Below are 12,835 nucleotides of genomic sequence, written 5' to 3' on the forward strand. Positions count from 1 at the left end.
GTACATGTTTTCAAGGAATGTTATATTTCACACCAATTGAAATGTGAACAGACTAATTATAAAATAATATGGATTTTTGTGAAAATTTAAATGAAATAAATAAAATTTCATACTATGGAAAATAGGGATGTAACTTATTTGGATGATAATAAAAGTCTAAATGATAAAGAAAATGATGTAGAAAAAGATAGGAAAAATGAAAATAAAATATTATTGAAAGATGATAAAAATTTAAAAATTATACGTTCCAAAAAAAAAGAGAAAAAAGAGAATGATGAAAATGAAAATGAAAAAATTATTTTATTTGAAAATAACGAAATAGTAGAATACGATGCTAGCTATTTCAAAAATCAAAATAATAATATTGTATTAATGGAAGAAGATTACTTAGAAGTTTTAGAACATTTGATAGAAAAGACATTTTTTCCAGATTTATATAATTTGAAAAATGAAAGGGGAATGATAACCAATTATGAATTTAATAATAAAGAATATAATGACATAGATAATAAGAGTAATAGTTTGTGTCCCCCTTCTCCAAATACATTTATTAATGAAGATAACAACAGCATTTATGAATTTATGGATAAATATAAAACAAATTTGTCACATGATTTACAAAGTTGTAATAAAAATAATATATTAAGTTGTATTGAAGGAAAAAAAAAAAAAAAAAATGATAAAAATTCAAAATATAAATTAGTTATCCTTCCAAATGGTAAAAAACATAAAATAAATTTAAACATGAAATTAAGTGATTTTCAAAAATTATATACATCAGAAGATAATAAATCTTTTGAATATTTATTAAAAAATATGAAAAATAAAAATATAGAAAAAAATATGTATTCTATAATTAAAAGAAATGAATATAATATGAAAATGGATTATATTGAAGAATGTACAAAAAAGGGAATAAAATGTGATATGCTTCATATGAATAAATCAGAAAATGAATTATATCCTATGAAAAGTTCGTATGGCTATAAATCGAGTGAAAATATTCTGAACAGGCAAGGTAAAAATAAAAATATAATAGCTTATAAAAATACCAGATTTTCGGATGAATATAATGAAGATATTAAAAATCAAATAAATCAATGTGAAGAAATTAAACAAATGAAATTATTAAATAGAGATCGTGAAAATAAAGAAGAAGAAATGATTAGCAAAGGTGTTTTTAATTTATTACAAGAAAAAAATGGATATAAATATGTCAAGACTCCAATAATAGAAGCTGGAAAAGGTTTAGATAAGAGCCCAATTATTACATGGGGGAAAATTATGAACACTCCAATATTGTTAGAAAATGGTGGCGAAGAAGAAAATGGCGAAGAAAATCAAATTGATTATCCAAATTTAAATGAAGAATCATCAAATTGTGATATAGATAATTATTTAAAAAATGAATTTACTTTACAAAAATTAAATAATAGAGAAATAGCTGCTGAGAAATTACAAAATAGTTTAAGAGATGTAAAATATAATAATAAAGAAATATTAAAAAAAAAAAGATTTAATATGTTAATTAAAAAGACATGTAATACAAGCTCTCGTATGTCAACCACTTCATTTAGAAGTTATGTTCTTTCAAGAAAAAGCCAAAAGAGATTAAATGAGTTAAGCCAAAAATCATCTTTAGCATCACAAATTTTACGAAAAAAATAAAGTTATATATATGGGATATGCATAAAAATATACACATACTAAATTATTGGATATATTTCAAATTATCTTTTGATACATATATATAAGACTATATTTTGTTATCTATTATGGGAATTTTAAATATACTGAGGATGTTGAAAAAAAAATTCAAAGATAATTACCTAGTTATATTATTATTTTCACATGAATTTTATAAATAATTTTATGTTATGTTTATTATTAAAAATGTTGGAGTTCTCTTTTTTTTTTTTTTTTTTTCATTTTTTTTGTTAATGATTTCAAAAATTTTATTCATTTTTGCAAAACTATTTGCTTTACAAAATGAGACAAGCAATTTTTTTTCACGCATTGTTATTTTTTGATTTTTTTTTTTTGTTTTTAATAAATTGAAAATTATATTTTTATGAAACGATTAACTGCCTACATTAAATAATATTGATAGGCACTTTTTAATTTGTATCCTATATTTATGTATATATTTTTTCTATACATACTTGGATATATATTTCATTTTTTTTAAGCCTTAAATGATGATTTCAAATTGGTAGAATTTATTTTAGCTAGCTGCAATGTAAAAGGACAATTTTTTAGTTGTCTTTTAATTTTCTCAAATAAATATTTCTGGCTTTAAAGAAATAAAAAACGCATATACATACATATATATGTATACCTCAATATATAACTCCTTAAAATTATGGATCTAATAAAATTAATGGACTATCGAAATATATCACATGACTATAAGGCCCTCTTAAGGTTACAACTAGAAAACCGCACGTTTTTCCTGTTGGAAAAAGTTGAAAAAGATGAAAAATTGAAATAGTTGGAAAAAGTTGAAAAAAGTTGAAATAGTTGAAAAAAATATTAATTTTTGATAGAGAAAAAAAGAAAAATTCGGAAAAAGAGCGCCTAGCTGCACTTGTGATACAAAAATGTTTTAGAGGATTCTTAGTTAGAAAAACAAACATAATTTATAGGTAATTTTTTTTTTATTATTTTCCCTCGAAAAAGTAATACATATATGTATATATTTGTAACGATAGTTGTTCAATATTCTTTTTATCATGTTAGACATCTTTTAAATAATATAAGAAATAACATAGAAATTTTAAGATGCAAATATTTACTAAAAAAATTAAAACGAGAAAAGTTAGACGACCAACGTAACATGTACTTATCAGACAACGCCACCAAAATACAAAAAATGTAATAAAAAATGGAAAAAAATGGAAAAAAAATGGAAAAAAAATGGAAAAAAAAATGGAAAAAAATGGAAAAAAAATGGAAAAAAATGGAAAAATGTGGAAAAAACGTGATAAGCATATTTTGACTCTTTTAAGTATATAGGAAAAAAAATTGTCATTTTTTCTGAAATTTTCTGAAATTTTCTGATATTTTCTGATGTTTTCTGATTTTTTCGCCCCTTTTATATGAACACAGATTTCGTGGATTCTACTCGAGGAAATACATTCACAATTATTATAAGTGGAAAGAAAATATCATTGAGATCGATAGATACGTGAGAATAATCAAGCTAGTGCAAATATATTCAAATATTTATATTTTTAATGAAAGACAATTGAAGTATGTGTAGTTATTTGATTTATCTTTTTTTTTTATATTTTACTTTCTTTTTAAATATAGGTAAAAGATCAAAAAAATAAAATGCTATACGAAATCGAAGAGAAAAGGATAAAACAATTGGTATGATAAAAAAGTTTTGAGATTAATTTATGATAAATTCGAAATGAATACATTCACAAAAATATATAAAAATTGAATATTTATATAATAACACTATGAATAAAAAAAAAAAAAAAAAAAAAATGTCAAATCTATAACATTATAGAAATAACATAATTTTATGTGATTAGTCAATAAATATTATTTTCCTCATTTTTTAGATGTATGATAATAAAATAAAAGATATTAAAATTCATAACGTTGCAAAAAATTTGCATCATTTAATTTCAACAAAGGCACAAAAAGGAGTCTATAATTATAAAATAGAAAATATAATAAAAAATCAAGTAAATATAATTAAAATAAAATATGTACATAATTAAAATAAAATATGTACATAATTAAAATAAAATATGTACATAATTATTTGTCTTTTTTTTTTAAGTGAATAAATTTATATCTCAGACTTATTTTCGAAAAATTGCATTTTTTTTGATTTTTATAGCAAGAAAAAATAATAAATAAAGTTAAACGGGACGATAAAAAATAGAAACTCTTCATGGGTGCTATAATGAAATAGCAAATAATGGAAAAATCGAAAAATCGAAAAATGGGAAAAATAAATTGAACTAGGTTAGCTTTAGAGTTGCCTATAAAAAAAGTATTAAAATAAAGAAAGCCAATATGATTGAAAAGCAAAAAAAAAATACATACAAATAGAATGGAGATTTCAGGAAAGGACATTACCCAATGTTGCCCATGCTGTACTTGTTTTTTTTTTTTTTCATATTTTTCATACTTTTCATACTTTTCATATTTTTCATATTTTTCTTATTTTTCTTATTTTCTTATTTTTCTTATTTTTCTTACTTTTATCAAAAATATGTTGTCCCCTATTTCTTCATATTCATCTTTTGATATCCACACTCCCCTTTGAGCATCTCTCAATTCGGGTTGTGAAAATACTTGGGCACCACACCAGGCCATAATCCCTCTATTTTCGTGAGCATGTACCTAATTTTAAAAATGGAGACAAAATGGTGGCATAAAATGGTGGCATAAGGTGGTTGCATAAGGTGGTTGCATAAGGTGGTTGCATAAGGTGGTTGCATAAGGTGGTTGCATAAGGTGGTTGCATAAAGTGGTGGCATAAGGTGGTTGCATAAGGTGTTTGCATAAAGTGGAGACAAAGTTTGTTCATTTAAAAATTACCTTTACTGCAGATCTGGCATTTTCAGGTGAATTATTTTTGATTTCACGTTCTAATCGTTCAGCTAAATTTGGAAAAAGAGAACATCCTCCCGATAAAATAATGTAACTACTTAAAGTTTTCCGATTTTCAATAGGACACGATAAAATAGATTTACATACAATATCAGAAATACTTAAATTATCTCTATGACATAAAAGTGGGTTAAATAAAGCTTCAGGAACATAAAATCGTTCATGTGAAATTTCTATAGTATTATATCCATCTCTTAAAACATCACCATCAGGTAATGTATATGTCGTTGTCAAATCTTCTCTTAATTGATCTTTTGGTGGGTTTAATGAACAAAAACATAATGTTTCTTTCATAATTTTTACATATTCATATGATTTTCTTGTTGTCATATTATAGCCTATATCACAAATTAATTTTTGCATAAACATAGTTAATTCTTCCCCCCCAAAATCAGAACGAATAACTGAATTCTTTTCTATATATCCATCAAAAATTGGTATACATTGTGTAACTCCTTCTCCAATATCCAAAACTAAACCTGTGGTTAAACCTGCTGCATATATAGACATCAAGCCAGATACAGAAATATTTATATTTTCAAACCCAAAATTTTCAAAAAATATTTCTCCCATATTTTTTCTATGAGATATAGAACATAATGGTGGCTCAGTTAATAATACACTTTTTACACTTTTATTTGGATCGACACAATTTATTGCATAATCCCATATGTTATTTGCCAAATCCCAATCAGATATATGCCCATGGTCGAATGGCCTATATATTGATAACTCTCTTTCACGAAAAAATGCTTCGTCTCCTACATATGTTTGACTTACATCTTTATTTTTCGAATTTCCAACTACTGTGGGGAATACTATTGTCGGTAAAGTATTTGTGTTTAATCCTACTTTCATATAGCCTATATATTGAAAAATTAAAAAAAAATAGTGAAATTGAGGTTGATACGATACTAATTTGGATGTAACTTTTTTTTCTGAACAGTAAGGTATTTTGGGATGGTATTAATTTGTATGTAACTTTTTTTTCTGAACAGTAAGGTATTTTTGTATGTAACTTTTTTTTCTGAACAGTAAGGTATTTTTTTTTTATAAATTAATAAATTAACTTATTTGCCTGCACATGCAATAATTTTATTACCTGAGCCATTGTCAATTATAATTGTGTTATTATCCATTCGTATAAGGTTATGTATGTTTAGTTATTTAATATTATGTTTGTCTGAGTAAGACTATTTTGGTGTATATGTGTATATATATTTTTTTTTTTTTTTATTTCTCAGTTTTGCATTTTTTTCTTTTTTTTAGATTGTTAACCAATAAAAAAGTCAAAAATTAGGAAAAGATAAATGGTATGAAAAAATAAACACCCCAAATGGCCAATAATTTTAAACTCAAAGAAAGGAAAATAATAAAGAGAAAGATTGTAAATAAATCAATAAGCTATAAATAAATCAATAAAAAAATAATGAAATATTATCAAAATTAATATTATTAGTAATACATGCTTCATATATGCATTTGGAAAGTTATGGAAAATTTGTCCCCGTGAAAACAAGAGGGCATACACACATGTTATTTGGTTGCCCTTTGTGTTTTACGCAGTTTTTGCTACGTTCACTATTTTTGCTACGTTCACTATTTTTACTATGTTCACTATTTTTGCTATGTTCACTATTTTTATTGCCTTTACAATTTTTCCTATTTTTCCTAAATGGTATGGGAAAAAGGCATTACCCGTTTCTCACATGACCCCAATAAACCGTATTGTTCGAAAGTTAAGAATTTCTTTACAATTGTTTCACATTTCCAGGAATAAAAATATGAATTATAAAATATAGTAAAATATAGTAAAATATAGTAAAATAATAGAATAATAAAATAATAGAATAATAAATGGTCTGGAAAAAAAAAAAAAAAAATCTATAATAATTAAATGGTGATTATGAAAATGCACACATTAAATTATCAAGTAGGAATATAAAAGTTACCAAACTTTTATTAAAATTGGCGTGATTTAAAAAATTGTTTTTAATATATATTATTTATTTACTGATAAAGGGAATAAAAATAAGTATAAGAGAATGTACATTCATAAATATGCCAACAAAATAAATCATAAAAGTTTGGTTAAAATAAAAAAAATATAAATATATATACAATATGTATATATAATTGTATATGCATTTTCCTGTTTCGTTTTTGTGGTGAGTATTATTTTATAACATAACTTATCATTTTGACTATGTAGAAATATATCATTTTAAAAAAAATACATATATATATAGTTAGAAATATTTCGAGCATTCACAATGAAAAAAAAAAAAAAAAAATGTTTATCCTAAAAAGCTTTAAAATTGTAAGTTTTAAAAAAAAAAAATAGAATTCCCAACTTGTGAGTTCTATTATATTTTACATATTCAAGTCAATATATAATTCATAATTTCATTTTTTTTTTTTATATTAATTAAATATAGTAACTATAAAATGTCAAGAATAGGACGTTTTAATTTAATCGTCTTGGCAGGCTCTCCTAAGCCAAGTGCGAGTATAGGACAAACCCTCGGACCGTTAGGTAAAGTTGCACACATGAATAAATATGAGAAATTAAAATGTTTATATGTACACTTATGAGATGTTTATATGTACACTTATGAAATGTTTATATGTACACTTATGAAATGTTTATAGGTATAAATATGATGACATTTTTTAAAGAGTTTAATGAAAGAACAAAAAGCATATCAAAGAATGTTCCAATTCAAGTTACACTAGAACCACTTAATGACCGGTACGAATATGTGAAAGTGTGTAAAATTTTGTTAATATAATAGTATTCTATTTATATTTCATTTTTATAATACATATTATATATTTTTATTTGCCATTATAGAACATATCGATTTTATTTGAGAACCCCAACAGTTGTATGGTTTATCAGAAGATGTGCAAGGGTTCCTATTTTTAGTTATGCTCCAAAACACAAAATTGTTGGCGCTATAACTTTATCAGAAGTATGCTCATTTCGTCATAATTACACATTTTTATTATTATTATTATTTATTTTGTTTTTTTTTAATATTATTTATTTTGTTTTTTTTTGCTTTTTTCCATTTCGTTGCCTATTTTATCATGTGCAGGTTTTCCACATCGCGAAGTGCAAGCGCATGGATCCCCCTCTGATCAATATGTCAATTAAAAGTATATGCAAATACATAATCGGTAAAAAGTGAAAAAAAATGAAAAAAAAATGGGAAAAAAATGAAAAAAAATGAACAAAATGAACAAAATGAACAGAATAGTGTCAAATTTATTCACATTTACATCCTAACAAATATCTGATATATCTTAGCCTGAAGTGTGTATTGTCAATATAGATAAATATTGATATGGTCATATTTAATATTTTTTATTTCTATATTTACTTTTAGGTACATGTCAAAGCATGGGAATAAAAGTGTGTCGAGAACTGAATGATGAAGAAAATAAAAAATATTTTGTTGATGTTAATCAATTAGATAATATTAAAAAGGAAATTAGAACAAAAAATAAATTTCAGAAAAGGTCAAAGAAATAAATATCTTATGCTTTTCAAATTGTCTATCGCGACGCTTCGAATTGTCTATCACAACGCTTCGAATTTTTTATTCGAAAGCACGACCCTGGTAGGTTATTAATCAGACAAAATATATGAGCTAGCTAAAGCATTAGGATGAATGTATTAACTTATTAGCATGCACAAGTCAAGTAAAAAAATGAAAAGAAAATTGGCATCTGTCATTTCTATACCATTATATATTCAGGAAAAACATTTATTCCTTATTTGAAAAAATGAAAGTTCATTGAAATTTATATACAAAATGAAAAAAAAAAAAAAAAAAAAAAAAAAAAATGTGGATTATTAGATATAGTGAAGAAAACAAATCCATTATAACTTTGTGATTATTTATTAACTAGGCAAATAAACATTAACATTCTCAAAAAGATTTTGATTAGTTTGTTTCTTAGTTTGTATGTCCTTACAAATTTGTAAATATTCTTGATTAATTGAGCTATCTTTAGAAATATCAGAATAATACTCTTGACATATGCTAATGAGATAATTAATACTGTTTTCAGTAATTTCTATATTTGATAATTCATAATAATATATATATTTTTTTAAAGTATAAACAAATAAAAATATATTATCACTGTTTGATTGTATAGCAATTTCTGCAGCTTTTAAAGCTTTTTGTAAGCATTCATAAGTTTTTTTACTATTTCTATATTTTTTATTTTCCCAATATAAATGAGAACACATTAAGAGTCCAATACATTGATCTTTTTTTTTTAATAATTTATTAGCATGTTGACATAATTTTAGAGCTATATTATTATAATTTTCATTATCTAATAAATTAATATGTGATGTTAATATACCAATAGCCCATATAATAGATTCAAATTGTTGAGAAGATAAATTTATACATTCTTCATAAATTATTAAAGCTTGTGTAATAAATTCTAAACAGATATCTTCAATATTATCAAAAGATATAAAAGAATAATCATTTATAAATTTATCATATTTATTTACTACTATAGATGTAAGTAAAAATATTTTAAATGCTAAAATTGGTATATCATTTGAAATAGTTAATAAATTAGTATGTATAAATTTGAAAATATTTTTTGCATATTTATTATATTGATTAATTTTATCTTCACTTAAAATTTCGGTTTCTTGTAGATAAAAATTAGAATTTGTGTTAACATCTTTATTTGTATAATTATTAAGATATGTATCATAATATGTGTCTTCACGTTTTTTATTTGATTCAGAATCTAATAAATTTATATTTTCATTATTTTCTGGAATAGATGTTCCAATATCTATTATTTTTGTGACCAAATTTAAAAAAGTAAATATGATACTAGGAAGTAATTGACTGAAATATATACTATCATATATATAATTATAAAATAACATAGATGTGTTATATTTTTGATCTATATCATTTGTGTTTGTAATGATATGAAAAAATTTTGATATCTTTTCTGATGTATATATAATTGAATTATTTTCAAAATTAAACGGATCCTTTTTATTAATATTTTTTTTTGGGGTCGATATAATATCATCATAAAAAATGCATGAAATAAATTTTAACATTTCTTCAACATTTTGATATATGATTTCTTTATTTTTACATTCTATAATAGCATCAATAATATTTAAACTTAATTTTTTTTTATATTTATCATTTATACTATTTAATAAATTTTTAATATTTTTAGCTTTTAGTGCATTAATTCCTAAATGGTTAAATGGTAAAACAATAATATTTATGACTTGTTCAGAAATTTCATCATCATTTATATTAACATTTGATACTATTTTATATGCTAATTCGAATAATCCATTAATTCTTGTACTATCATACATACATATACATAAAAAAATAAATTCATATAAAACTTGAAGCATTTTTATTATAATTTGAACAGTTTCTTCTTTGTTTTTTTTAACATTTTTATTATTATTATTATTATCATTTACAATAATAGAATTTTTTTGAATATTTTGATCATTAAGTCTAGTTACATTTTGAGACACATCTATATCTTCGTTATTTTTATTTAAATTACAAACTTTATCATTAATATTTATTAAGTTATTTTGTACATTATTAAAACCATCAGATTCGTTTCTACATTGTTCTATAGTTCTATCAGCATATATAACAAGATGGTTATAAAACAAATTAAATATATCAATTTCTTTTGGGAAATCAGATTTATTATGTTCAATAAAAGATCTTAACCTTTTTAATAATGTAATGAGTATATTTTTATAATCAACAGAATTATTTAATTTTAAAATAGAATCTAATAATATTTCTAAACTATATAAATGACATTCATCACTAAATACCTGAACAATAGATTCAAATATATATTGTTGGATTCTTGAATCATTAATATTAGATAAATATAATAATAATTTTGGTAAACATTTTTCTATATAATATTGTTTTGTCATTCCTTCTAATTGTGACATTCGAACTAATATAGAACCAACTAACATTTTAACATCCATTTTTTCTTTAGAAATTTGAATTTTATTATTTTTTAAAACATTATCATCTATATTAGATGTATTTCCACTAACTGGTATTATTTTATCATTCATTCTATTCCATAATTTTAAACATTCATAAAAATTTGTTAATAAAAATTCAAATGCATCATTAATATTTCCTCCTCCTGATTCTTCATATTCACTTCCTGTATCTGGTATTCTATCTTTACACATCTGTATCAAAAAATATCTCAAAAATAATCCTTTTAATGGATGCTGTATACCTTTACATAATTCTGTCATATCTTTTAAAATATATTTTGCTTTTATATCTTTATTTTTTATGTAATTTCTTCCAACAATTATCAACAAATATAAACGAGGTATTATGTTTCCTGCATGCTGCACACTTTCATATATATCAATAAATTTTTTTTTATGTTTTTTTTTATCATTTATAAAACTATCTAAATGTTGCAACTCATTAAATATTAACATGTACAATTCATAATAATATTTCGGAGACAATTCTGTCGTTTTTAATTCGCACAGCATGTTGGATGCATGCTTTAGAGTATCTCGTAGGGAGCCATTATCCTAAAAGTGAAACGATGAAATGTGGAAACGATGAAATGATGAGATGATGAAAATGATGAAATGGCGAAAGTGGACAGTGGCGAAAATGATGGCTAGCTTACCAGAGCTTGTTTCATAAAAAAACTTTGCTCCTTAACAACGAAAATGCATTCATCCAATAATCGTTTTTGGTCTACTACATGATTAGATTCTTTATATGAATTCATGTTTGCTTATTTTGGTTATCAGTTATAAATGTGTGTAAAAAATGGGTATGTTTCTGAAAAATAAACACAAATTCGTTACTAAACTTTTCTGTATAAGCCCTACTTTAAAGGCTTACCATCTATTTGAGTAATTTAATTCGTGTGAAAATGCTATTGTGTAATTATGATTCGTTATTTAAAACAAGGTGAAATGAAGCAATATAAAATGAAGCAATATAAGCAAGGTAAAATAAAGCAATATAAGCAAGGTAAAGATGAATGTTATATTAAGTACACATCTCAATGGGGAATTAAATATGCATACTAAAAGAATAGACGATTCTCAAACATATTTTTGATGAATCATTAAAACTTTTTTGGGCATATAAACATGTGTTTGGAATCCGAAAGTGCTGATGCCACTTTTTACGTTCAAAACGAAAAAAATGGGAAAAAAAATGGAAAAAAAATATTTCTAATTCTTAATATTTCTTGCAAAAAAAGGGCAAGCCATCTCGTTTTTTTTTTTCTTTTCTTTTTTTTTTCTTTTCTTTTCTTTTTTTTTTTCTTTTTTCTTTTTTTTTTTTTTTTCTTTATTTTTATTGCAATTTTCTAACTAATGATAGTCCTTTTTTTTAACAATAAGCATTTTTAATAACTCACATTTTTTTTTTTTTTTACAAAAATATGAAAATCGTAAATAAATTTTACTACCTAATTATAATTTTTTAGTTTAACTGCACAAATGTGTAATGTTTGAGAATAAACATATTTTCGTTCATAAAAAAATGTTAAAAATTTAAGTCCGAAAAAATGTATGTACATGGGAAAAAAAAAAAAAAAAAAAAAAAACTATGCAGTCAACTTTGTTTAAATGCATTCATTTATCATTTATTTGGTGTTTTTATTTGGTATTTTCATTTGCCATTTTCATTTGCCATTTTCATCATTTTGTGCTTGGAAATCACCAAAAGGCACAGTTTATTTCATAAATATTTCAAGTATATATGCGCTCGCATTTACCAAATTGTATTTTTTTGGCAGCATTTTTAACACTATATTATTGTTATTATTACCATGCCATTTATTTTGGCACTATAATACATGTTGCATAGTTTACTGCCTATATGTTAGTAAATAAGCAAGTAAAAATGTAACATAATACAATGTAACATGATACAATGCAATGCAATACAATATAATATAACATAATACAATACAATATCATTGCCAATTTTAGCCATGTTTAGTGTGGATACATAAAAAGTGATTATATTTATACTCACACTTAACAAAAAAAATGTAAAATTTAATTCTTAAATTTTTATTGTATAAAAAAGGAACCAAAGATATGTCACACACACAATTTCTCAACGAGTCATTTTTATCGTTC

General features: G+C 23.2%; 5 protein-coding genes across 5 annotated transcripts; 3 read left to right on the forward strand and 2 right to left on the reverse strand.

Annotated features, from left to right (window-relative positions):
- Window positions 1-114: 114 nt before the first annotated feature.
- On the forward strand, window positions 115-1,668 carry PY17X_0938700 (ES2 protein, putative; the record flags this gene model as incomplete). Its single annotated transcript, XM_724451.2, has 1 exon — window positions 115-1,668. The coding sequence occupies one exon, from the start codon at window positions 115-117 to the stop codon at window positions 1,666-1,668; it is 1,554 nt and encodes a 517-aa protein (XP_729544.2).
- Window positions 1,669-2,362: 694 nt separating this feature from the next.
- PY17X_0938800 (conserved Plasmodium protein, unknown function) lies at window positions 2,363-3,901 on the forward strand (the record flags this gene model as incomplete). Its single annotated transcript, XM_022956078.1, has 7 exons — window positions 2,363-2,424; window positions 2,547-2,645; window positions 2,740-2,874; window positions 3,109-3,187; window positions 3,313-3,372; window positions 3,573-3,698; window positions 3,857-3,901. The coding sequence occupies 7 exons, from the start codon at window positions 2,363-2,365 to the stop codon at window positions 3,899-3,901; spliced, it is 606 nt and encodes a 201-aa protein (XP_022812264.1).
- Window positions 3,902-3,980: 79 nt separating this feature from the next.
- PY17X_0938900 (actin-like protein, putative) lies at window positions 3,981-5,774 on the reverse strand (the record flags this gene model as incomplete). The annotated part of the gene is made up of 4 exons (XM_022956079.1): window positions 3,981-4,001; window positions 4,222-4,365; window positions 4,564-5,498; window positions 5,738-5,774. The coding sequence occupies 4 exons, from the start codon at window positions 5,772-5,774 to the stop codon at window positions 3,981-3,983; spliced, it is 1,137 nt and encodes a 378-aa protein (XP_022812265.1).
- A 1,309-nt stretch (window positions 5,775-7,083) lies between these two features.
- Window positions 7,084-8,173, forward strand: PY17X_0939000 (mitochondrial ribosomal protein L11 precursor, putative; the record flags this gene model as incomplete). Its single annotated transcript, XM_724453.1, has 5 exons — window positions 7,084-7,171; window positions 7,288-7,387; window positions 7,490-7,610; window positions 7,737-7,818; window positions 8,028-8,173. 5 exons carry the CDS (start codon window positions 7,084-7,086, stop codon window positions 8,171-8,173), a joined length of 537 nt encoding a protein of 178 aa, XP_729546.1.
- A 372-nt stretch (window positions 8,174-8,545) lies between these two features.
- PY17X_0939100 (vacuolar protein sorting 35) lies at window positions 8,546-11,463 on the reverse strand (the record flags this gene model as incomplete). The annotated part of the gene is made up of 2 exons (XM_724454.1): window positions 8,546-11,257; window positions 11,359-11,463. The coding sequence occupies 2 exons, from the start codon at window positions 11,461-11,463 to the stop codon at window positions 8,546-8,548; spliced, it is 2,817 nt and encodes a 938-aa protein (XP_729547.1).
- Window positions 11,464-12,835: the final 1,372 nt, after the last annotated feature.

Source organism: Plasmodium yoelii (genome assembly GCF_900002385.2).
Source record: "Plasmodium yoelii strain 17X genome assembly, chromosome: 9".
Lineage (NCBI taxonomy): Eukaryota > Apicomplexa > Aconoidasida > Haemosporida > Plasmodiidae > Plasmodium > Plasmodium yoelii.